Source organism: Hibiscus syriacus, unplaced genomic scaffold (genome assembly GCF_006381635.1).
Source record: "Hibiscus syriacus cultivar Baekdansim isolate YM2019G1 unplaced genomic scaffold, ASM638163v2 tig00110948_pilon, whole genome shotgun sequence".
Taxonomy (NCBI): Eukaryota; Viridiplantae; Streptophyta; class Magnoliopsida; order Malvales; family Malvaceae; genus Hibiscus; species Hibiscus syriacus.
Window position 1 is genome coordinate 61,821 of NW_024062928.1, and position 26,298 is coordinate 88,118.

Consider the following 26,298-nt stretch of genomic DNA (forward strand, 5'->3'; position numbering starts at 1 on the left):
GTGACTAAGATTTAATAAATTGATAACATAAGTGATTACAATATAATTTATTTCAATTAATAAAATTATTTAAATATAAAAATGAAATGGTCAATCTAATAATTAACCCATAATAACATTATTTATGTAAATGAGCCCATACCTTAACATTAGAAAAATTATTATATAAACTCTCTAAACCACATGAATTTATTCTAATATAATAATATTGATTCATTCATTTATTAAAAAGGTACCAAAGGTATTATATTTACCAAAATGTCACTAAGCTAAATTATCTAATTAGTCATCTAACTATTCTCATAGTTTTGTTTTGGTCACTCGATTATTTTCTTTTTAAAAGCATACATAAGGTTATGTTTTTGTTTCGTTTTGATTAGCCAATATTAAAAAATTGATGATGTTAATATGTCACTATAAGATAATGCTACGTCATTCTTGAAAATAAAATAAAAAGTTACTATGTCAGCAATTCTATTTTTTTAACTTTGTGTGACCAAAATGGAACAAAAACATAACTTTAGTTATGATTTTAAAAAAATAATTGTATGATCAAAATGTAACTGTATAAATAGTCAAATGACTAAATACATAATTTACCCTAATATCTACGAAAAGTGGGTCGCTGCAAGAATATTCAGTATTGTAACTTGACAAACTGCATTATGGATGCTTTACCAACTGTATCAGCCGTCAGTCATTGCCAGTTCACACTTTATACACACACACAACTGTTTATGGAGATGAGTTTCGTTCAGAAGGATAGGTCATATAGATTTGACAACTGTCGGATATGGAGATGAAAGCGCCACCGTCTCATCTTGGTTTCTTCATGCCTGTAGAATGGGAACCCCATTCCCAGTGTTGGATGGGTTGGCCTGTTAGTTTTCTTTCTTCTTCTTTTTTTCTTTCTTATGAATTCAGCTCATTCATTTTTTTTTGATTTCATGTTAAACTCTGTATGTCGTTTGTGATAACAAACGTTTCTTCTTTGATGGGTATGACAGAATTGGTAGATATCCTTTTGTTTGATGTTTTTGCCTTATTTTGACTCTGTTTCCTCTTCTGATTCATTTCAATGAATTGGGTTTTATCTGCTGTTGTATTCCTTTTAATCTTATTCCTCAAAATGTTAGATGGTTTTGGTCTGAACCTTTTACGTGCTTTTCCTTGCTTAATATCAGGGAAATTAGTATTCCATCTAGAGGTTGTAATCCTGCAGAGCAAAAAAAATGCAGGTTTTGACTTTTTTGTTGTTGTAACTGAGCACTTAGCAGCCTTTGATTATTGGCAGTATAGCTCCAAGTTTATGTTAAATTTAAAAATATAATTCCCGTACATTCTCAACTTGCATTCAGTTATGCTGCTAAATTACTGTTCATCAAGCTATAGTATGTAATTTTTATGTCCTTTAATACTTTGGGGCTTATGCTGCTGATTTTCCTTATTTGAGGGTATAATGATCCACTTTATGGCTAGAACATTAGATGGCGTTTGATGTTAGTTCATGCTTAGAGTCTGTTGAGTGTGACGAATTTGAACCTACCTGTTTTTCAGGAACGTCCTGATAATTGGTGAGACAATGCAAAGCACGCACAGCATGTGTTTGCAAAGGTTGCAACTGCAATCTCAAAGTTCGAGCCTGTCACCGTCTGTGCAAGTGCTGCTCAGGTTTGTACAAGTTCTAGAGATCAAAACCTGCCTTTCGTATGTCTTTACGTATTGGCTTTGAGCTGAATTTTAATGATGTAATTAACTTTATACACAGTGGGCGAATGCTCGAAGTCTGTTGCCGCCAAATATCAGGGTTCTTGAGATGTTTCGTGATACTGGTCCTACTGTGAGCACCTCTTATTCTTCAGTTGGATTCCCCTTTTGTAGTCAAGAACTGCATTTTTCTTACTGAAATATTTTAAATAATTTGTTTTTTTCCCCTTCTTGCAGTTTGTTGTAAGTAAAAGAGAAATGAATTCTGATAATCCTGAGCCCATGATTGCCGGGATCGATTGGAATTTCAATGGCTGGGGAGGTAAGAGTAAACTTCAAAGTTTGGAATTAATGCACCTTATTAGGCAATCAATCCATTGAAACTTGAAATGATAGCAACCGATGTACTCTGCCAACCAATCTATTAAAAATTGAAATGATTTTTAACAATGAGCTAGTATCACATTTGTGCTGCAACTAACATAATTTAATATCATCCTTTAAGTATTCATTAAATATGGAAGATGTACCAGATAATTTGGATTCTTTATCTAAAAGCATGCCAAACAATGAGTAGAAATCAAGTTCTTACCTTCTAACTTGCCTATGAACTAATTGACTGGAATTTCTGAAAATGGTGGTTAAACTTAGTATGTTGAGGAGAAAAAACCGTGAAAGATGTTGGTCGAAACTTTTAATTTGATTGCATATTGCATTGATCAGGAGAGTCTGGCCTTGAACTTGATGGTTTTAAATGTTAGTAGTCTTCATGTGTTAATTTATGGGTTTATCTCCTATCTGTCTTCACTGAAAGGAAACTATCGTGGTCTTTGTAGGGGTTGATGATGGTTGTTATACAGATTGGAATTTTGGCCTTCTTGTGGCAAAGAAGGTTAGTGTTAGTGATGTATTTACTTGTTCACGTTTAATGCTTCTTAATATTTCGGAGATTTATCTTGACTTCCTGATTGTTTGTAGATATTGGGAAATGAGAGGCTTCCTAGATTTCCACATTCGATGGTTCTTGAAGGTGGAGGTATACATGTAGACGGAGAAGGTGATAAACCGATAATTTATCTGCTGTTTGATTAGCAATTTTAGTGCATGTTATTTCAGAAAAAGTGAAAGATTAGCTTGCCATGTCAAAACTATTGGCCAAGGCCACTTTAGGAATCTTTTCAACTGTACGTACATAATTTAAAGGGTCTTTTCTTTCTACCTTCATTTGCTCACACTCAAACAGGATTATTTCAGTGTTTATAGTATGAGGCTCTTTGAAAAGATGATCACCTATTCGCCTTTAAAATAACAAAAAGAATCCCTGTTATGAGAACCATGATAAAGAGAAGTGAATGTGAAGGTCAATTGACACAAGTCGTGGCAGGGCACCTGTATCTGTTATTTCAATGGTAGATGTAGCTTTCAAAGAATAACATGAATCCTGCAAGATTATCACTTACATATTTTCTTGAGAACTATACTTAAACTTCAACAGAAATGAGTTAACTGCATCTCTTTTCTTCATTTACTTTTGTTTGCTCTCTATCATTGTTATAAACGTAGTCGCTTTTCAAGTGATCTCTGTAGATCTGATTCTTTATTAGCCATGGATAGTATTTTGAATGCTTAAGCAATGAAAAGCCGGAGGATTAAGATTATGTACTTGCTTTGGCTTTCGTTTTCTTCTTCTGTACTTGCCTATTCAATCTATGAGAAGTTTAAGAACAAAGGTTTTTGCAATTTAATATATAATTTTTTATTTTCTTTCATATCATGTACTGCTTCAAAAGATTACGTATATTTTTTTATACATAGTTAGAGGCATCACTTCTCGAGCAGCCCTTAAATTTTTAAGTACATTTTTTCCTCAAGCAATGTATCATTTTCCGGATTTATTCATCTTTAGTTTTATCCATCAGGAACTTGCCTTACGACGGAGGAGTGCATTTTGAACAAAAACAGAAACCCAAATATGACCAAAGAACAAATAGAGGATGAACTTAAGGCATATCTTGGAGTAAAGAAGGTTATCTGGTTGCCTCGCGGATTATATGGTACACGATTCTGTTTTGATTCCGTGTCTGACATATATCGCAGATTTCTTTTCGATTTATAAGCCCTTACTATTTCTTTTATTTCTTTATTTTTTTAACTTTTGGGTCGGGGGATCATCATTTCATGTTTGCATATTTCATATCACAATGATTCATATATGACGAAAGATAAGCATGTCTAATGTTCTTCATTTCTTGAATGCAAACTCTTCTGGCAAACCTTAACTTGATGTCACTTTTAAACCTTATTGATTATCTACAAGCTCAAGCAAGCCTGAAGAGCTTTTTAAACACTATATACGTCCTCCGAAATTTAAAGTATCGTCTTGTTTTTCTACAGGTGATGATGATACGAATGGTCATATTGATAATATGTGCTGCTTTGCAAAGCCTGGTGTTATTTTGTTGTCTTGGATTGATGATGAAACAGATCCTCAGTATGAACGTTCCATGGAAGCCTTCACTTTTCTCTCAAATGAAACAGATGCATGTGGTCGGAAATTAGAAATAATTAAGCTCCATGTTCCGGGTTTCGCTTTTTATGACGGATGAAGAAGCTGCTGGAGTTGCTCAGGTAAGCATTTTTTCCCCTACCACTTTTCATCTCAGTCCATATTCATTCAACTCAGAGCCTATATGCAGCTTTCGAGAATATTGCAGTAGTTTTTCTCCTTGTCATTCATTATTAGTTGTTTGTTCCAAAAGAAAAACCGGGTCTTATTGTGCATTGTTCCTTGTCTTTTTGGTTTCTGACAACAGGATGGTGAGGCTAAACTGAGACTTCCTGGTACAAGACTTGCTGCTTCATATGCGAACTTCTATATTGCCAATGGAGCGATCATCACGCCACAGTTTGGGGACCAAAAGCGGGACGACGAAGCTGTCCATGTCCTTTCTCAAGCTTTCCAGACTATGAAGTAAGCAAGTATTTCTTTTCAACATGTGCTGGTAGTAGTACCATGATGGATGCAATATTTAGTTCTATTCTAGTTATTCAAGAAAAAACCGAAACAGGTTAGATTGATTTATCAAACTGTGCGATATCAGCTTACAGTCACTGCTAGGAATCTTGTGTTCCGCTAATGGATATGACTAGGAGATAACACAAGTACAAAAGTTTCAGTTGTTAGTGAAGATAGCAATCCAAAAAGACGAGGGTCAAGGCTAATATCGATACCGAAAGAAACCCAGATAACATCCCGACTTCAATTTTTGAAGTTAAAAGCAATAATAAGTGTTTCATGTTCAGCGATGGAATATACCTGATAGTATATGCTGAAGAAGCTTAGAAGTTAGAAGAGCCAGAGTAACATAGCTTTGATGTAAGCAACGATCATCAACTTGCAGACGTGAGCTTTTAGGTACCGGCTCACGTTTTTTCCGCCTATATTGTTTCGACTAATCATTTTTCTTGAAATATCCATGTCCAACTAATACACATGCAAGAGTAAGAGGACACAATCCTCCAAAACCCCTCAAAATTATTAGGAAATTTTGAAAATTTCAACCCAAGTCCGAGTAACGTAGTTTTTTTCACAAAATAGGCTAGCAAAGCTGATATGTTTTCTGGTTTATGATGGAATCAATTTGGGTTTTGACTGAGTTAAGTTCGTTTGTATGAATGATTTGTTGTGTCTCAGATTGTAAGAATTGAATGTGCTCGAGAAATTGTCTTGGGAGGTGGAAATATACATTGCATCACTCAACAACAACCTGCTGTCTGAAAAACATTGAAGTATTTTCAGTTGGTGCAGCAGAAGATTTGGGTTGCATCAATAACCACATTTTCACGAACCAAGACTTGGCATAATTATCATTGTGCGAGTATATATAAAGCTTACAGTTTACTGCACATATCGTTAGTGTATAATAAACAATCCATTATTTTTTAGAAAATTATGCGGCATGATTAGACCTATTAAAATGCAAGGCATCGTCCAACTTCATTGTGCGAAGAACATGGTAAAAATATTATTAATCCATGTATTTTTATGTCTCGCTTGGTTAATGAAAAGCAAAGCTTAATTATTACATGAGTACTTGTCTCCCTATCGGTCTGTCTTCTCCATGATTATTTTATCTAAAGATTTTTTATTTGAATGTCCAAAGTTTCACTCTAAATGTCAATTGACTCGTTTATGATTATAAAGGATTACCTTTTCATTCATTCGACGATGAAACTATCAATATGTGTATTGTGATTATTCGTGGTTTTATTACATTCAAAATTTTGTTATCGTTCCAAAATTATCAATTGAGTTAGTAGATGTTTTTGAAACAAAATTATATCAAAATCTCTCCGTATGATTGCATGCTTAGCTATATCTTTTGAGATAAACTATTTCTAATATGTTTAGAGTAATTTATATATATATATATATATATATATATATCACCAAATATACTAAATACAACAACAACAACAAAACCCAATTCCCATATGTATGGGGTAAGGGGGAGGTAGGGTAGTAGGCTGCCCCCAACGCCAGGTTGAGAATAGCTTCCGTGAAAGACCTCCGGCAGTCAAAAAATTAAAAATATAGATAAAATGCAATGCATGTATAAATAATTACATAAATACATAGCTAAACAGTATTCATATGCAGTCATTAATACCATATGTGCTTCTGTAATGGGGAGTAATCCCTGCAAAATAATCCCTGCGAAAGAATCTCTGTATATAGACAGAAACATAAGACCCGGCTAAATTTATACAGAGGAAACATGACGAGAATGATACACAGAAGACAACGATATCAAGCCCAGTTCTAATCATTCATAAATACCAATAACAGAAAAGTATAAAAAGTAAAAGTCATGGAAATTACTACAAATGCCTTTAAAAGAAGACAAAGATGATACACCCTATAGATTGGACCCACACTACTCGACTACCCTAGTCTTAAGCCTCCATAATTTCCTATCATAGGTCATGTCTTCGGTAAGGCCTAAATCCATCAAATCAGATCTCAAGCAGTCATCCCACTTCCGCCTTGGTCGTCCTTTCCTTCTGGCACCATCGACTGTAATCGACTCTACCCTCCTGACCGCATCCGACGGTAGTCGCCTAAGGACGTGCCCAAACCACCGTTGTCTTCCCTCCCTTAATTTTTCGGAAACAGACACCACCCCTAAGGACATCCTAATAGCAGAGTTTGTCGTCATATCCCACAGAGTCCTACCACATGTCCATCGAAGCATTCTCATTTCAGCGGCCTCTATCCTCCTTACGTGATCCTTCTTGGGTGCCCACATTCTGATCCATACAACAGCGCTGGTCTTATTGCCATTCTATAAAATTTTCCCTTAAGTTTTAGAGGCACCTTCTTGTCACACAAAACTCCACTAGCGGCCCTCCACTTTAGCCATCCCGCCTTTATACGGTGTGTAACGTCATCATCTACACCCCCATCTTTATGTATCATAGACCCTAAGTACTTGAAACAATCCTTTGAGGGAAGAACGTGTCCTTCTATGCATACTTCTACATCTTCATCGTTTTGGTTCCCATTGAAGTTTGAACATAAATACTTTGTCTTTTCAATATTGATCCTTAAACCTTTTCTTCCAAAGCAGTCTTCCAGGTAGCCAGTCTACTATTCAACTCAGATTTTGTTTCAGCAACGAGGACAATGTCGTCAGCGAAAAGCATACACCAAGGTACACCATCTGGTGTCGCACAATAGATGTCGTCCATAATCAAGGCGAAGATGTAAGGGCTAAGAGCCGACCCTGGTGGAGTCCGATTTCCACCGGGAATGCCTCGGTGTCACCAACTGTAGTCCTGACGTAAATAGTAGATCTACAGTACATATCACGAATCGCCCGGATATAAGCAGTTGGTATCCGTCTCGTTTCCAAAGTCTTCCAGATCGTATCGCGAGGAACGTTATCATAAGCCTTCTCAAGGTCAATGAACGCCATGTGAAGATCTCTAGACTTTTCCCTATATTCTCCATAAGCCGTCGAAGTAGATGAATCGCCTCCGTGGTAGACCTGTTGGCATAAAGCCAAATTGGTTTTCCGAAACCCTAGTAACTTGTCTCAACCTAGCCTCTATCACCCTTTCCCATAGCTTCATGGTATGGCTGAGTAGTTTAATACCTCTGTAGTTACCACAACGTTGGGGATCTCCTTTATTTTTATAGATTGGTATCACCGTAGACTCTCTCCACTCCTCTGGCATCTTGGCAGTCTCTAAAATAATATTAAAGATATTGGTCAACCACTTAACTCCCTCATCTCCTAGGGCTAACCACACAGTGATAGGAATTTGATCAGGACCGACAGCTTTCTCCCTTCCCATCTTTCTAAGAGCCATTTTGACTTCCTCAAACCCAATCCTACTTGTAGGGCAGTCATTGGCCGTAGTATGATGGTCGGCTGACCCATCAACGATACTATCTCTACATGGAGAGGCACCGTCATTAAATGCCAAAGAAGTAACTACCCCAAACCCTCTTAATATCATGATCTTTCGTTAAAAGAACACCATTGTTGTCCTTAATAAACCTAATGTTACCTAGATCATTTTTCCTAATCTCCCTAGATTTTGCAAGTCTGAAGATGCCATTTTGTCCTTCCTCACCAAATATACTAAATGTATTTTTTTAATATATAGATTGCGAAAACTAAAGTTTACATTATTTTTTTCTTTTCACTACAAAATCTAACAACTCAATTCAAGCTCGAAATTGTAAACTTTTACTTTTAATATCTGAACAGAAAATTTTAAACATAAACTTTAAATTTTTAATACTTAAACAAAATACATACTAATCAAAATAGAAATATTCGAATAAAATTTACATATTTTATATATCATATACTTTTTTATATATTTATTATCGTGACTTCTCTCATATATTAATAAATATAGAATATAATAATAAGATAAAACTTTTTTTTGATTAGTTTAAAGTGATTACAAGTGATAGTATATGTTCTAATAAGACTATAGACCATTTGACAATAAAAACTTAAATATTCTGCAATCGCTGGTGTTCGAACCTGGAATCTTTATAAATAATAAGATGAACTATAGATGAATAATAAATCGAATATATATATATATATGTACTATATCAAACAATCCTCGTACACCAACCACTGCAGCTGTTTTCATCCACTTTGATTTCATTCACTGGAGATATTTTTACCAGTAATAATTACATAGAAACCTAACTGACAACTGGTCAAATATTCTGTGCGTAAGATAGTGCAACTTTACCAACTGTATCAGTCGTCAGTCACTTTCGGTGTTCATTAAATATAATATATAATATATATAGGCGAAGCAAAGGGTTTAAGCTTTAGTTCATAAGGAAAGGTCAGATAGATTTGACACGGTAGGAGATTATGGAGATGAAAGCGGCGCCGTCTCATCTTGGTTTCCACATGCCTGCAGAGTGGGAACCCCATTCCCAGTGCTGGATGGGTTGGCCTGTTAGTGTTCTCCCTTCTCTTTTTCATTTGGATTCATAACTCATTCATTCATTCATTTCTTTCTTGTTTCTTCTTTGATGGATATAACTCAGAACCCTGAGATATCATTTTGTTTTTTTTCTTGTTGTTGTTCCTGCATGTTTTCGCCTTGTTTTGACTCTGTTTCCTCTTCCAATCTCATTGCAATGGGATGGGGTTTTGTCTGATTATTGGTTATGTTGCTTAATTAATGTTTCATCTAGCTGTGATATGTAATTTTTATATCTCATCGTTGATCAAATGCATTACGCTGGCGGCTCATCCCTTTCATTTAGACGGAGAGTCATAACTGGTTAAGACTTAAGAATTAACCGTTAGCTGGTTTTAATATTTTCTGTCTCCATTAAAAGATAGAAGAAAACATAAGTGAGGGTGATGTGATTCCAATTTCTTCTCAGTCTTGGTTGAGACCCTAGTACACGTACAAAGATATAATGGCTACTCATAAGTCAGCAGTCTAAATGAATAATGTCAGGTGACCCCGGATCTAGTTTTGGTAGGTCACATGAACTTATTAGAGGTCATGTCATTCTCGAGATCTATATCTTCGAAATCCTTCTTCTGAACTATTGAGAGATATTGAGTGTTTAAGACTCCTGTGTTAATATACTATTCCGGTGTTCTTATAGCAAATATGTTCTCCGAAAATATTAATATCCGGATGTGGTACAACACTTATAATACCCGGGACTTATGCTATTGATTTTCCTATTTAAGGATATAATTATCCACTTCATGGCTAGAAGATTAGATGGTGTCCGATGTTAATTTCATGTTTATAGAGTGTGTTGAGTTTGTCAAATTCGGAACTGCCTGTTTTTCAGGAACGTCCCGATAATTGGAGAGACAATGCTAAGCACGCCCAACATGTGTTGTCTAAGGTCGCAACTGCAATCTCCAAGTTCGAGCCCATCACCGTCTGCGCAAGTGCTGCTCAGGTTCGAACAAGTTCTAGCGATCGAAAACCGTGTTCCGTATGTCTTACGTATTGTATTGAGCTGAATTATAATGGATTGATTAACTTCATAAACACAGTGGGAGAATGCACGAAATCAGTTGCCAACAAATATCAGGGTTCTTGAAATGAGCATGAACGACTCTTGGTTCCGCGATATCGGTCCAACTGTGAGCACCTCTTACTCTTCACTTGGATTTACTTTTATAGTCTAGAAATGCATTTTTCGTACTGAAATATGTTAGAGTAATGTATTTTTTCCCTTCTTGCAGTTTGTTGTAAGGAAAAGCGAAGTGAATTCGGATAACACCGAGCACAAGGTTGCCGGGATCGATTGGAATTTCAACAGCTGGGGAGGTAACAGTAAACTTTGGGAATCAATTCATTGAAACCTCTGCAACCAATCAATTAAAAATTGAAATGATGGTTTAACAATGAGCTACTATCACATTTATACTACACCTAACATGATTTAATATCACCCTTTAAGTGTTTATTAAATATGGAAGATGAACTAGATGATTTGAATTCGTTACCTAAAATCGCATGCCAAACAACGGGTAGAAATCAAGTTCTTACCTTCTCTAATTTGCCTTTGAACTGATTAAATGGAATTTTAGAACATGATTTCATATTGAGTTGTTCTGTCGTCGTCTTTGTAGGGGTCGATGATGGTTGTTATACAGATTGGACTCTTGACCTCTTTGTGGCAAGGAAGGTTAGTGTTACTGATATATTTACTTGTTTTGGTGTAATGCTTCTTAATATTCCGGAGATTTATCTTACTCATTTATTGTTTGTATATATTGGGAAATGAGAGGCTTCCTAGATTTCCACATACGATGATTCTTGAAGGTGGAAGTATTCATGTAGACGGAGAAGGTGATAAACCGATAATCTGGTTGCTTTACGAGCAATGGAAAGTCTTTTGAATGCTTAAACCATGAGAAGCTTAATGTTTTAAATATTTCTCCCGCAATGTAATCTTTAGAGTTTATTCAGCTTTAGATTTTTCCCTCAGGAACTTGCCTCACGACCGAGGAGTGCCTTTTGAATGAAAACAGGAACCCGAATATGTCGAAAGAGCAAATAGAGGATGAACTTAAGGCATATCTTGGAGTCAAGAAGGTTATTTGGTTGCCTCGCGGATTATACGGTACATGATTCTGTCTTGATCCTAATTGTTCTCTTTCTCGGTTGGTGATCATCATTTCACAATATGCATACATGTCTAATGCTCTCGTCTCCTTCGAGGGAAATCCGTGGTGATATATGAAGAAATCTTATTTACAGAGTAGTTAAAGAACTGCAATATTGTTGTTTATTAATGCACAAATCTTCGTATCTGAATTCTGAACTGCAATACCTGTTCTGGCAAACCTTAACTCGATATTGCTTTTAGAATATTAAACAATCTCCCTTGGAGGATAGCTGTAGCACTGCAGCATTTATTGACTATCGACGAGCTGGGGCAAACCCGAAAAGCTTTTAAAACACTTTATATGTCTGCCGAAATATAAAGCATCTTCTTGTTTTCAACAGGTGACGATGATACTAATGGTCATATCGATAATATGTGCTGCTTTGCAAAGCCTGGTGTTGTTTTGTTGTCTTGGACTGATGATGAAACCGATCCTCAGTATGAACGTTCCATGGAAGCCTTCTCTGTTCTCTCAAATGAAAGAAACGCATGTGGTCGGAAATTAGAAATTATCAAACTCCATGTTCCAGGGCCACTTTTTATGACGAACGAAGAAGCTGCCGGAGTTGCTCAAGTAAGAATTTCTTTCCCCTACAGGTCTGCGTTGCAGGCCAAATATATTCAACTTAATGCCTAGCCTAAAAGATAAGATTGGTCTCATTGTGCATTGTTTTGATGCTTCTAACAGGATGGTGAGGCTAAACCGAGACTTCCAGGTACAAGACTTGCTGCATCTTACGTCAACTTCTATATTGCCAATGGAGCAATCATCACGCCACAATTCGGGGACCAAAAGTGGGACGATGAAGCTGTCCGTGTCCTTTCTCGAGCTTTTCCGAACTATCAAGTAAGCAAGTATTTTCATTGGTTACTTTGGGGCTATATTACTTTGGTGTGAATGTTACCCTCATACTTTTCCACCAATGTTGCTTCAACTCTTTTATTTTTCCTGAAGTACTCGTGTCCGGTGCATATCCGGCAAGACCGTTCGGGAAACTAAACATACTCGTATCTGACACTTCCACCCGACTTGCGTAACATACTCGTATCAAAGCCTGATGTTGTTCTCTTGACTGAATGCAGGTTGTAAGAATTGAGGGTGCTCGAGAAATCGTCCTGGGAGGCGGAAATATACACTGCATTACTCAGCAACACCCGGCTGCCTGAGACTTCGACTGGAAAAACTGTCGGTCCTTGTTTGATTCGGTGGCTGAGTTTCTGCAGCAGAAGATTTGGGCTGTATCAATAAAACACCATTTTTACAAACCTATACACCAACACAAAAGTTGCAGTAATTTATCAATGGATTTTACTCACCATTGTCTTCAACCATTTCTTAAACATTTGTGTGTTAAATGAACAAATGCAACAATGTCTGATATAAAATAAAATATCATGTGTAAATTTAGTCCTAGTTTTAAAAATGTTTAAAGTAAATTATACTAATAATTGCCAATCTATTGTTTCTTTTCTGTCACTAACGTTATTCTTTTATATTTTATTCATCAGTCGTTAAAAATTTGACAGTAATATTGATATGATATATTTTTAATTTTTTTCAAATTTCTACATCATTTTCTCTTCTCATCAACAACTTATGTGTCATTTCTTAATATTTTATTTAATCAATTTGATGATGACTCATGATAGATGGTGTCACGTGTCATCATCGATTGGTCAAATAAAAATATAAAAAATGACACATGAGATATTGATGAGGAGAGAAAAAGTGACATAAAATTTGAAAAAATAAAAATGAGTTCTATTTAAGCTTTGTTGTTAAATTTTTAAAGGCATGTGATCAAAATGGGAAGAATAACATTAATGACACTTCTACTAAAAAAATTAATTTGGTGACCAAAATAAAAAAGGAATAAGTTGGTGACTATTGGTATAATTTACCCAAATATTTATACTTTATGTCAACCTAATTAAAAAAAATAGAAATTTTAACTTTTTGTATTTAAACAAATTTTCCAGGTTTAGGGGAACAATTTGTGCATTCAACCTTAAGGGATGTCACGTTCTCCAACCTTAAGTGATAATTTGACCTAAAAAACTTCATTGATCAATTTGAAAGAAATGTCAAAGTTAGGGGCCAAGTTATGTATTAAGCCTATACATTTTTCACTATCTTAGGCATTAAGATTGTGTACTCGTAAGTCGTATCTACTTGGTCAGCCAAATGGACGGACCAGATTAAATCATAGGAACTCTAAAATTATAAATTAAGCTCGAGGGAGTGGCGCCAGATTTTGATGTGTGCAGTCGCGTCAAAGTGACGGTAGCCAATCCCAACGTAAACAGCGGAGTGGAAGAATGAAATAGTGGAGTGTCAAACTCTGATCTAAATTCTAATACACAAATCACAGTCTCATGAATGATTCAAAAGCTGAAAAAAAATGATAGCTTGAAGATCTAAAAAGGAATTCTTTTTCTTTTTTGAGTTGAAGGGATAAAAGAAAAGCAATGGGGTGTTCGTTTTCAGGGTTGAATGCATTGTACGACGCCGTAAACGGTGGAGGGGACGTTTGGATCAACGACAACCGGTTCAGGATCGTGAGACAGTTGGGCGAAGGTGGGTTCGCCTATGTTTATTTGGTGAAGGAAGTCGTATCCGATTCCTCTTCAGCTTCAGCTACTGGCTTAGCCAAAAAAGTCAAGGACTCTTCTCATCTTTCTGGTTCGCCCCCTTCAAAAATTTCTCTCTTTTTTTTAGGATTTTACGATTTGGGTATTTCTCTGTTTGAATGATTTTTCAATGATCTGATCTTTCTGAATTGTGCATTTTTTGTTTTCGTTTGGTCCTTTGGTTCATGGTTTTAAGTGATTCCCTTTTGTTGCAATTTGATTGTGTTTGTGTGTGATATCTTGTTTTTGTTGATTTATTTTGAATGACTGTATGGATTATCTAGATTCTGGTATCTTGTCTATGGAAAATTGAAGCCGGCTATGGTATTTCCTATGAAAATATATGGTAGGTTGTTTGGGGTTATTTTGATTTGATATGGATCTGAAATTGTGCCCTTTTCTTCTTCTTCTTCTTTTTTTGGTTACAATGGTAGTATGAATAATCTCATCAAATCGAATCATATATTGTAGAAGTGTACCTTTAAGTGATTATCAAACTCTAGTTGGAGTTACAGAACTGAAACTGTGGACCAGTTTAATCTTTGATCTCAATTCTGTTGTGAAAACTTTAAGCATTGGAGGTAGAACATCAGAATTTATATGAAGTTGTTGTGTCTTTGATTTATGATGGTCTGACTTCTCGTCTGCCAGGTTCCAGTTTATGCATTTTTGTTTCATCTGAATTATATCTGAACTTGTGTTTGCATTTTCAGATGATGGAACTTATGCGATGAAGAAAGTTCTCATTCAGAATACTGAGCAGTTGGAATTGGTTCGTGAGGAGATCCGTGTTTCATCCTTGTTTAGTCACCCTAATCTGCTTCCGCTTCTTGATCATGCTATCATCTCTGTCAAGGTAATTCTTTGGATATCTTTTTCAAATTAACCTTAATACTTTTGCATGCATGCATGCCGAGTGTTTTTGAGTTTATCAACCCATTTGGCCATAAGATTGATGTAAAGCTTACAAATGGAACTATTTTAAGATGCTCCCGTATTTCTTTTAGTGCTTATTGTTGTTCTCTTATTTCAAATTACTTTTCATGCAATTGCATTCGTCTAAAACAATTTGATTTCTTTGATTAGCCTACACAAGAAGGATCATGGAATCATGAAGCATATTTACTATTTCCTGTTCATTTGGATGGAACTTTACTGGACAATTCCAATGCTATGAAAGCTAAAAAGGAGTTTTTTTCTACCTCAGATGTTCTTCAAATATTCCGGCAGGTGAGTAAAACGATCTTAGCGTTTTGATGTATGTCATGTCATTTCTTCATGTAATACACTTTTAAGGGCTTGAATATTTCTCAGTCAAGGATTGGTAATTATGTGGCACGTGTAATCAATGTATCTCATGGTCTTCTTTATACTTTACCATCTAGCTCAATGCTCTAATATTTGTTCTTTTAATGTTTTAGACTTCCTCTTTTCTTATTTTTTCCCCCGGATTTATTGATGTTATAACTGATTAGTTAGAATTGTATGCATTTTAACTGGACCAAATTATTTCCACAGCTGTGTGCAGGACTCAAACATATGCATAGTCTTGATCCTCCATATGCACATAATGATGTCAAGCCAGGAAATGTTCTTTTAACCCGTAGAAAAGGGCAATCACCCCTTGCTATATTGATGGACTTCGGGAGTGCTCGTCCTGCGAGGAAACAAATTCGCTCTCGTTCAGAGGCTCTCCAGCTTCAGGTCCTTATTTCTTCTTTATTTTCAATGCTTAATAGTCTTTTGAATGCAATATTTCGAGATGCATATTTCTGTCTATCGGCTTAGTGCGTCTTCCACTATGCTTATGTTTGATTGGGGTTTCATGTGTAGGAATGGGCATCTGAGCACTGTTCAGCACCTTTCCGAGCTCCCGAGTTGTGGGACTGCCCAAGCGATGCAGATATTGATGAGAGAAGTGATATTTGGTCATTGGGATGTACTTTATATGCAATAATGTAAAAAATAATATCTTTGAACTGTTGCTTATTGGAAATGCATTTATCTCCCACAGCGAACCATTCGGTTTTTGCAGTTATTATGTTATTAATCATCATTTGTTGTAGGTACGGGGTGTCTCCATTCGAATATGCACTTGGAGAAGCTGGAGGAAGCCTGCAGTTGGCCATTATAAATGCTCAGGTTAAGTGGCCAGCTGGACCTAAACCATCATATCCGGAAGCTCTTCATCAGTTCGTGACATGGATGCTTCAACCTCAGGCTGCAGTTCGACCTCGGATAGATGATATCATAATTCATGTCGACAAGCTGATCTCAAAGTTTTCAGAGTGAAATCATATGGGGGTGTGAAGGGGTAAGGGCATTCAACCATTGATGTATACAAGCTAAAGCCCATTTCTTACGTCTTTTAAATACTCGCAGAAGTGAAAACGTCTATCAAAGCAATAGCAGTAATGTAATGTTATATAAATGTGGAGTTAGCTGTCTTAGAAGTGTCGTAACTATTTAACTTAATGTTCTGTAATTTATTGAAGTCCGGATTTCTACATTCATGATTCGATTTTATAGAGAAACCTCCATAATTTGTGTTATCCATTTAGTTTGTGTTCCAAGATTTTCTTATTCGAGGGTCGTTCTAGAGTGAATGTTCGAACGGTACTTCTGGATTCAAGGGTACAAGAAGCGGGACCCCTTTCGCTGCTCAACCGCAGCGGAAAAATGCTGATCGAGCAGTAGTAAACTAGGGTATGCAATGACCAATGAGCATAAGTTATGATAAAAGGTCATGCTATCGGAAGAGATGTAGCATTACGAGCTATTCATAGAATTGGGATATTATTAAGTTTCATAAGGGATGTAACGTCTATACCAGAGATTTAAATAGCTCAGTTGGTAGAGCACAAGGTTCTTAACCTTGAGGTCGTGGGATCGAGTCCCACGGAGGGCATTTCATAATTCGGAGGTCTTCTACGGAAGCTGCTCTCAACCTGGTGTTGGGGGCAATCTACTATCTTACCTCCCCCTTACCCCATTACATATGAGAACAAGGGACAACCATTATAAAGCGATAGTGGTGTAGCTGATACCGTTATTATATAATCGTGATATTTACACCATAAAAGTGTCCGTTATGTCTACAATCGTGATAAACGTAACACAACTGAAAATACAACCATAATCATAATTTAAATATGTCTTATACCACATGATGGTTGTAAAACCCCTAAAAAAAGGTGTGTGTAGACATTAATACTAAAGATATTTCAAGAAAATTAAATGATTGAATAATCTGATTAAACTCAAATTTTATAAATTTAGCTCGAAGAAAATAATATTTATATATAATATCATGCAAAAGGAATTGCAGTGGATAGCAATGAGAATACTATTGGAAGAATGTATAAATAAAAAGAAGTGAAACGAAATGCAGAAATCGAAATAGTAAATGGTGAAATAAATTCTGCAGGTTCGAGATGAAAGTAGGGTTTTAAAAAAAGTGAAACAAGAAGGTCATCTCAATAGTAAATGCTGAAGTAAATTGCGGAAGTTATCTGTCTGATCACTGTAATTTCACCCATCACCACCGATCATCACAGAACCAAATCTGACATGCTTTACGCTTTCCAGCCAACCCATTCATTTATAAAGGAAACTTCAACATGTTTAATCAGAAAGTTCAATTTATTTTTGAAAGGCTTGGTAAAAAATAATTGGATTTCTTTCGAAACAAAGCATGCTTATGGAGAAGACAGTAAGACAGAAGAGCAGAAGAACAAAGCATATCTCGACATGTTCTTTTAATGTTGTCCGAACAGTTTTAGTTTCATTGTTGGATTTCCTATTGAAATGTAAGTATGAGACAACGTCTCAATCTGGGTTTTAATGAGAGGATCAGGTCTTATATTCTCCATGGTTTCGTAGACTGAGCCAAATCTGTCATTTGCCATTAAAGCCATCCTTTTTTATTAATGGAGAAATGCAGGAGGGGAAGGGATATTGTATCATCATTTTGGAAAGAAACTAAATTAATAACCCAACAACAACCCTTGTCTTTTCAAATTCAAGAAACTCTGGAATTCATGCCATTTGTAAAAAGTTGGATTTCACTTTCGTTTGACAGCTGATCCACTGTCAGAGAATTAAATTACGGTTCTATATAGATTTTCCAGGAGAGATGAGTGTATTCTGCTCTAGACTTTAAAAGCTTCTTCTCTTTGTTTTCTTTTTTCGCAAATATGGAGTCTTCCGAGGTCTGTGGGGGCAACGAGGAGTGTCACAGCAGTGAATCGGGGTGGACAATGTACATTGGTTCACCCTTACACGGCGGCGGTGAAGACGGAAACGACGGAGGAGCCAGTGAGGAAGATGACGGTGGTGTGTATGGTGATGAAAAGGATGGCGATTTTCATGAAGGTGTCGTGGACAGCGATGATTCAATGGCTTCCGATGCTTCTTCAGGTCCAAGCCATCATTTTAGTGGAGTTCAAGGGAGTGAAGATAAGAAGCAGACTGGGAAACAGAAGCTAGGAACGAAGAAGAAAGAAGACAAAGACAAAGACAAAGACAAAAACAAAAACAAGGAAGGCACTGCTCCTCGAAGTGGTTCCAAGTTAAGAAAAACGAAGTGAAATCACTTCTGCTTATGGGCTCCATTCCCATGTGGCTTTTTTTGTTAGGGGAAAACGAGGGTTAGGTTAACAAGTGTTCTTTTATCTTTTATCTGTTATGAATCTAAACTCTGGTGTTTAGGCGTTCAATCAAGAAATATAAGCGGCCATTAATGGTGAATGAACTGTAAGTATTTTGGTTCTTTTATCTTTAATGGAAACTTGAGAGTTATTTGAATATTATTCATACATATCTACGAATTAGTTGTATGTATAATTAAAAAAAGCGTTTAAATATTTTTGAATTATTTTAAAAGATATAATTAAACCTTTTACGATTTAAATATTTTAACTTGAAGCGATAAAGTTTAGAATAAAATACACAAATCCTTTTATTATAAGATATTTTTTTATTGAATCATTTAACTATTACAAATTATAAAATGTTCTATGATTATAAGACGTTTTGTTGACTCATACGATTACTAAAAGTAATAAAATGATCATACGACTATTCTTATGTTCTAAATTCATCTTTTTTGTTAAACAATTAATAATATATAATAAAAATCTTATCCTAAAATTATTTGAGTCTGTACTTTGAAAGTGAAAGTAACGATAGCTAGACATTTCCTTGCGCATAGATCAAGTCCAAAATTAAAGACTTGGAAGGTTTTCACAGGTCAACCCGGCGTGGCTTTTACTTTTAGCCCTAAATTTGACCTGATCAACTGTGGAATGCTTTTGGCAGCTCTAAATTGCCATTGGCCATCTCATAATTGATTAATTATCATTGAATTTAATATAGTTCAAATAAACTGATGACATGAGCAATAGGCTTTGCGCTGGAGGAATATGAAGATACGAGGAGTGAGTTAGACAAGCTGTAAACCTCCATTAAATAGAATATTATGTAGAGCACCACCACTAATAGAGATTTATTAGGCACTTTGGGTGTGCATAAAAGAAAAGGAGGCACCATTAAATAGAAGATTATGTAGGTTTTGTGTTAATCGGTGTGCAACTTTGTGTTGTGTGATGTAGTTATTTCCATTCCAACATTTGGTTCCAAGACTAATTCAAGACTCTTTTCCTTGATTTGTATGTAGTTATCTTGGCTCACCCCACTACATTGATTGATCCCATTTTGAACGCTACTGCTAAACTACTTGTTTTCCAAAAGAAAATTCTTGTTCTTCGTCATGCTCTTTCTTGGTGATTTCTTGAAAAGAAAGAAGAAGAAAAAACCCAATACGAAAGCATGAACTATATTGTTTAGTCAAGCTAGACGCCATTGTTGCAGCCAATATACTTTTCTCTAGAAAGTAAAATCCCTTTGCTCGTCTTAGAGAGAAATGACCATAAATAGAATGTTGGCGCTTTTGGTTCTACTTATTGTTCCATCTTCGTTTTTTGTCGACGCATCCTTGTTAACGGGAAACACTCCATCATTTGTGAATGGACCGAACTCCTGGAGAAACACTCCGTCATCTGACTTTAGTTTCTGGGAGTCTGCCGGTGTGAAACCCATCCTTGTTAACGGGATGTTTGTTTGTGGTTTCAACTGCAGCTTCTCGGGTGACAATTGCCTATTTTCTGTCTCCATATTCAACTCGAGTTCTGTCGACGGTGATTCCAGCTTTTCTGGTCAAGTTGTTTGGTCTGCTAATAGGAACAATCCTGTTGAGGTCCAAGCAGTACTGGAGCTCACTTCTCAAGGCAAACTTATCTTGAAAGATGCTAATGACACTGTCGTTTGGTCCCCAAGCACCGCAAACAAGCCCATTTCAGGGTTAAACTTGAGTGCAGAAGGGAACCTCATTCTGTTTGACAAAACCAACCACATGGTTTGGCAATCATTCGACCACCCAACCGACACTATAGTTGTTGGTCAGATGTTATCGTCAGGGCAGAAACTAAGGGCCAGTGTATCACCAGATGATCCAAGTGAAGGTTTGTATGCATTTGCTGTCATTGATGGTGAATTCACGGCTTATATGGATTCGGATCCTTCCCAAATCTATTACATACGTTATTTGATTGAACAAAGTAACACAGTCCTATTCCAAACCGGAAGATTTGGGAGTTTCTCGGTGGCAGACTCAGCTAGTTTTATACAACTGGGAAGCGATGGCCACTTGAAGGCATATGAGTGGAAAGATTCCATTGGCATGTGGCAGGGGACTGATCTGCTCAAACTTGATCGATGTGAGTATCCCTTGGCATGTGGAAACTATAGCGTTTGCTTGGAAGATGGATGCAGATGCCTCGACTATGCAAGCGAAAACGAAACAAAATATTTTATGCCAGTAGATTATAGAATCCCAGGTCTTGGTTGTTCTGCAATTTCACCAATCTTTTGTGACCATCCTCTTCAACACAGTTTTCTCCACCTCCAAGCCAACGGTTATCAACAAAAATATGGCTTTTTTTCATTCGAGCAAACATTACAAGATTGTCAGGAAGCCTGTTTGAACAACTGTTCTTGCAAAGCTGCTGTATATAGTAGTGGTTACTGCTCTTTTCTTTCTCAAGTATTCACCATCAAGAGAAGTGAGGAAGTTTATGACAATATCTCAGTTTTCATAAAGGTGCGGAATTCTTCAATTTCAGAGAGTCCTAATGCAAATAATATTTCTTCACCGAATTTCACAAATAATATTTCTTCACCGAATTTCACTCCAAGGAAAAGCCAGAATACAAGAGTTATTGTGGGATCAATTCTTGGAGCTGTCTTTTTTGTGTTTCTCATTTGCATTCTCGTTTTTCTAAGATCTAGAAAAGGGTTTCAAGAAGTTGAGGAGGATTATCTCGACAACGTGTTGGGAACGCCGGTTAGATTTTCTTATGAAGATTTGAAGAACGTCACCAAGAATTTTAGCAACAAGCTTGGTGAAGGCGGATTTGGATCTGTTTTTCATGGAGTCTTACCTTCTGCTTCTGAAGTTGCAGTGAAGAATCTTGCTGGCTTCGGTCCAGTTAACAAGTCCTTCATAGCTGAAGTTCAGACAATTGGAAGCATTCACCATTGCAATTTGGTTACTTTGGTTGGATTTTGTGCTGAAAAACTCCATAGGCTTTTTAGTTTACGAGTACATGGCCAATGGATCGCTGGATGGTTGGATCTTCAACAAAAACCAGGAAACTGCTCTTGGTTGGCAAATCAGAAAGAAAATCATTTTAGATATAGCGAAAGGACTAGCATATCTTCATGAAGGTTGCAACCAGAAGATAATTCACTTGGACATCAAACCTCAAAATATCCTATTAGATGAGAATTTCAATGCCAAAGTTTCAGATTTTGGGTTATCTAAGATACTTGGAAAAGAGCAGAGTCGAGTCATTACGACTATGAGGGGAACCCCTGGTTATATGGCTCCTGAATGGTTAAGCTCAGTCATAACCGAGAAAGTAGATGTCTATAGCTTTGGTATTGTGGTCTTAGAAATTCTGTGCGGCCGACCCAACCTGGATGGATCTCAACAGGAGGAAGAAGATCGGCATTTGCTGGGACTCTTTTAGGACAAAGCAAGAAGAAGAGAAACTCATGGATTTAGTTGATAAGTGCAGTGATGATATGCAGTCAAATGCTGCTGAAGTTGTGGAAATGATGAAGGTTGCTGCGTGGTGCTTGCAAACTGAATATGCAAGGAGACCTTCCATGTCCACAGTGGTGAAGCTTTTTGAGGGATCAGTTGATGTAGAAGGTAACATGAATGAAGAATTTCTAAATGGATTAACACCTGAAGCAATGGAGGCATATTCTTCAACAATTTTACCCTCTATGTTATCTGGGCCAAGGTGATGATCATGAACTTCATGCAGATGGGGTGTAAGCTAAGGTATGTTCCCGAACTCTGATTTCAGTTGATTGTTACAATTGACTGCCATTGGATTTGAATGTTTACCATTTTAACAGTTGGAAATGGTTCTTAAGTAGTGAAATTGTTGTAAAATCTATAAGCAATGTGTTGAAGCTTGTTTCATGTCAGATTCCTTGTGTTCAGCCCAACCTTTGGGACCCAAATATAAATGCTTGTTGAACTAAAAAACAGAGATGGAATACTTAGAGGTAATGGGAAATTGTCTCTTTCATGAGTTTGACATTATAAATCTCTTACCTCTAATTTCTCATTTTGAAGCCATAAACCATCACAAATGAGTAGGGGTGAGCAAAACTGGATTTGACTCAAAAAATCGATTTTTTTTTCAATTTCAAGTTATTCGATTCGAGTTATTCGAGTCAACTCCAATTATCAATTCGGTTTTTGAGTTCGAGTCGAGTTGAATTTTTGAAATTTTGAGTTACTCAAAAAATCGAAAATCTGACTACGTATTTTGACAGTTTTACGGTTTAGTCCATGATTCCTTCAATTTCTCCTTCATTTTAAGTCAATTTTTTACCAAATTTGAACTACATACTCCTAAATCATTTTAGAATACATATGTACTTTCAATTTCTCTTTTTGATAACAAGTTTTCTATTTTTCAATTTAGTCCCTCAATTTTTCATAATTTTCTTATTTCTTCAATTTATCATGTATTTTAAGTTCGTTTTCACCAAATTTGAACCACGTGCTCATACGAATACCTATGTAACTTCAATTCTTATTTTTTACTAAAAATGATCTCTCTTTTTCATTTTTTCCCTTAACTTTGCATTTTACTCAATTTGATCTTTTGATTGCAATTGTTTGCAAATTATTTCTTCCCATCAATTCTTTGACTCTTTTATACTCTCATCAATATTTTTACCCTCAAAATAATTTCTTTAAAATATAATATATGAATATATTTTATAATTTTAGATTGTATTTTTATATTAAATAACATTATAATATGAAAAGAATATGAAATATATATCTTACATGGTTAGATAAAGTCAAAAAAATAGAACCAATCCTTATCATAATACTATAAATAATTATAATAAAATTAGTACAGAAACTCGAATAACTCGATTCAAATTTCTTAAACTCGGCTCGACTCGAAAAAATTTCAAGTTAAGTTCGAGTTACAAAATACGACTCATTAACTCGAATAACTCAAAATTTTTTGACTCGACTCTGATGGAATGCTCATCCCTACAAATAAGCATTGCTTAGTTGGGATAAGTAGAATTTGTCATATCTTCTGGTAGAGCTGGTACTAAATGAATTTAAAAAATGTTCCATTTGTTAAATTATAATCTGAATTGGATAATCAACACCAATTAGAAGTAAAGCAATTATCTCAATCACACTTAATTTTATTTAAACTTAAATCTCAAAATTATACATAAATTTTTATTAAATATGTAAGGTTACATATGGACTTTAATTTGATGCAATTATACACAAGAAAATTATATTTGATTCAATTTTCACAAATTACTGTAACAATTATCAACATAGCATCATTTACTGTAAATACAAATGATAATATTAATTCAATATAAATATGAATTGACATGTTTATGTTAGAAATTTGGAGAAAAAAATAATCAAAGCAAATCATCGCAAAATAAGATATATGCAAGAAACGAGTTTAACGTGATGTAGTCTTGCTTATTTTGACTATTTCAATATTTGTCTCCGTATATCCCCAACCAACAACTCTTGTTTGAGTATTTGTTCCAAAACATCCACCGTGTTCGCCAAGTTGTTTCTTCATCCAATATCTCAGTAAACTATGATGAACCCTATAACAAGCCACCATAAAACTTCAGTAGGCTGCCTCGGAGCAATCTTGTAGAAGTTCAGCACCTCTGAGATGAAGCCATGCGGTGGCAGATGAAAGCTGAGCTCCAGGATAAATAGTGGCAAGTAAAACCACCACCGGCCTCCATCATAGTTGAGGCCCCTGATTTTGCTTACATGCCTAACCTTGTCGAAAAAGAACTCGAATCTGTTATTCCATCACAGGTGAGGTGTCAGTGGTATGGTTAGTAGGAGATCGTTGGGTGGTCTTAATGGGTGCAATGGGTTCAAAAGGTTTGGCCATCAGAAAATCCTTAAGATTGTAGGAAAACATGGAGGGTTGAATCGAGATAAGGCCGGGAATCAGACCTTACTTGAAATGTGCATTAGACATTGTCCTTCAAGGATGTATCATTAAATACGTATCTTTCATGATTCAACAAGCACTTTTATGTAGCAGAGAACAAGAAGAGAAAGAAACTTGACCAACACTCAACACATCTTCATATTTGGCAGGGTTTTTTAATCTCAAGATGAGACTTTTCCAGGAGATAATCAAGCAGATAATCAAAGTGGAGCAGCATTGTCAATATTATTGCTTGTGAGAGAGGAACCACATGAACTGCTTGGAAAGTGGAATGATTTTTCTTTCCTTTGTGGAAGTATATATTGTTTTGTTGATTTAAGTCCTTATTCAATTATGTACATGAAATTTAGATTTTTATTCCACAATTAACTCATGAAAGACTAAAACGAATGGCCAGAGTAAAAGCCTGGAGTGGGGCCAGGAAATAGAAATGCATCATGCATGGTTAATCATGCAGAACGCGTATTGTACGTAGTTTTGAAAGAGACAATTTCCCACTACACTAAGTCTTCCATCTCTGCTTTTTTAGTTCAACAAGCATTTGTTTTTGGTTCCCAAAGGTTGGGATGAACACAAGGAACTTAACATAAGACAAGCGTCAAGACATTGCAGATAGATTTGACGACAATTACAAACGGTTATACCTTAGCTTACACCCCCATCTGCATGAAGTCCATGATCATCACCTTGGCCCGGATAACATAGAGGGTAAAATTATTGAAGAATATGCTTCCATTGCTTCAGGTGTTAATCCATTTAGAAATTCTTCGTTCATGTTACCTTCTACATCAACTGATCCCTCAAAAAGCTTCACCACTGTGGACATGGAAGGTCTCCTTGCATATTCAATTTGCAAGCACCAAGCAGTAGCCTTCATCATCTCCACAACTTCTGCCGCATTCGACTGCATATCATCGCTGCACTGATCGACTAAATCCATGAGTTTCCTTTCTTCTTGCTTTCTCCTAAAGAGTCCCAGCAAATGCCGATCTTCTTCTTCCTGTTAAGATCCATCCAGGTTGGGCCGCCCGCACAGAATTTCTAAGACCACAATACCAAAGCTATAGACATCTACTTTCTCGGTTATGAATGAGCTTAACCATGCAGGAGCCGTATAACCAGGGGTTCCCCTCATAGTCGTGATGACTCGGCTCTGCTCTTTTCCAAGTATCTTAGATAACCCAAAATCTGAGACTTTGGCATTGAAATTCTCATCTAAGAGGATATTTTGAGGTTTGATGTCAAGGTGAATTATCTTCTGGTTGATTAGATCAAACTTAAGGCTAAAAGCAAAAGCCACGACGTATCCTTGGGGGACGCGTACCGAACATAGTCTTGAAAGAAACAACAAAAAGATGAAATGGGAATTTTCTTACAAGAGTCACCCTTTTGTATAATCAATTTGGAAAAGAGTCCCACGAAACCAAATGAATCCGTGGTAAAAGAATTACTTTTGTTTCTTGAGGTTTCGGGTTCATACATAATAAATGTCAGAAATAAATATTTAATATTAAATGATTAAAAGTTATTTTTAAATAAATATTACTTTATATTTATTTCATATTAATAAAAAAAAATTAGGAAAAGAATCCATCTTCCACAACCTTTATAAGTTTTGAGAAATTACTTTTACAAAAAAAAAAGTAAAAGGAA

The 26,298-nt window shown here is 36.0% G+C and overlaps 2 protein-coding genes and 2 pseudogenes across 4 annotated transcripts; all 4 read left to right on the forward strand.

The window, feature by feature from the left end:
• Positions 1-779: 779 nt before the first annotated feature.
• On the forward strand, positions 780-4,682 carry LOC120148102 (annotated as a pseudogene).
• Positions 1,569-12,668, forward strand: LOC120148086 (agmatine deiminase-like). 3 transcript variants are annotated; one of them, XM_039161276.1, is made up of 10 exons: positions 1,591-1,671; positions 1,769-1,816; positions 10,329-10,370; positions 10,473-10,557; positions 10,863-10,918; positions 11,004-11,082; positions 11,222-11,356; positions 11,743-11,975; positions 12,090-12,248; positions 12,485-12,663. In XM_039161276.1, exons 3-10 carry the CDS (start codon positions 10,329-10,331, stop codon positions 12,566-12,568), a joined length of 873 nt encoding a protein of 290 aa, XP_039017207.1. In that variant the 5' UTR covers positions 1,591-1,671; positions 1,769-1,816; the 3' UTR covers positions 12,569-12,663. The 3 variants fall into 3 exon arrangements, with proteins under 3 accessions (XP_039017208.1, XP_039017207.1, XP_039017209.1); XM_039161278.1 differs by lacking the exons at positions 1,591-1,671; positions 1,769-1,816 and adding exons at positions 9,114-9,206; positions 10,070-10,183 and having other exon boundaries at positions 10,281-10,370; positions 12,485-12,668; XM_039161277.1 differs by lacking the exon at positions 1,769-1,816 and having other exon boundaries at positions 1,569-1,671; positions 10,281-10,370.
• A 1,122-nt stretch (positions 12,669-13,790) lies between these two features.
• LOC120148088 (serine/threonine-protein kinase 16-like) lies at positions 13,791-16,383 on the forward strand. The gene is made up of 6 exons (XM_039161280.1): positions 13,791-14,084; positions 14,746-14,888; positions 15,119-15,262; positions 15,551-15,736; positions 15,866-15,990; positions 16,099-16,383. The coding sequence occupies exons 1-6, from the start codon at positions 13,871-13,873 to the stop codon at positions 16,322-16,324; spliced, it is 1,038 nt and encodes a 345-aa protein (XP_039017211.1). The 5' UTR covers positions 13,791-13,870; the 3' UTR covers positions 16,325-16,383.
• A 3,466-nt stretch (positions 16,384-19,849) lies between these two features.
• On the forward strand, positions 19,850-22,503 carry LOC120148090 (annotated as a pseudogene).
• The last annotated feature ends 3,795 nt before the right edge of the window (positions 22,504-26,298 follow it).

Excerpts from the sequence above, each read along its gene's own strand:
- LOC120148086 (XM_039161278.1), top strand. The coding sequence starts at position 9,120 with ATGGAGATGAAAGCGGCGCCGTCTCATCTTGGTTTCCACATGCCTGCA. Across the intron at positions 11,357-11,742 it reads GTTGCCTCGCGGATTATACG|GTGACGATGATACTAATGGT; the intron begins GTACATGATTCT and ends TGTTTTCAACAG. Across the intron at positions 11,976-12,089 it reads AAGCTGCCGGAGTTGCTCAA|GATGGTGAGGCTAAACCGAG; the intron begins GTAAGAATTTCT and ends TGCTTCTAACAG.
- LOC120148088 (XM_039161280.1), top strand. The coding sequence starts at position 13,871 with ATGGGGTGTTCGTTTTCAGGGTTGAATGCATTGTACGACGCCGTAAAC. Across the intron at positions 15,263-15,550 it reads TTCTTCAAATATTCCGGCAG|CTGTGTGCAGGACTCAAACA; the intron begins GTGAGTAAAACG and ends TTATTTCCACAG. Across the intron at positions 15,737-15,865 it reads CAGAGGCTCTCCAGCTTCAG|GAATGGGCATCTGAGCACTG; the intron begins GTCCTTATTTCT and ends TTTCATGTGTAG.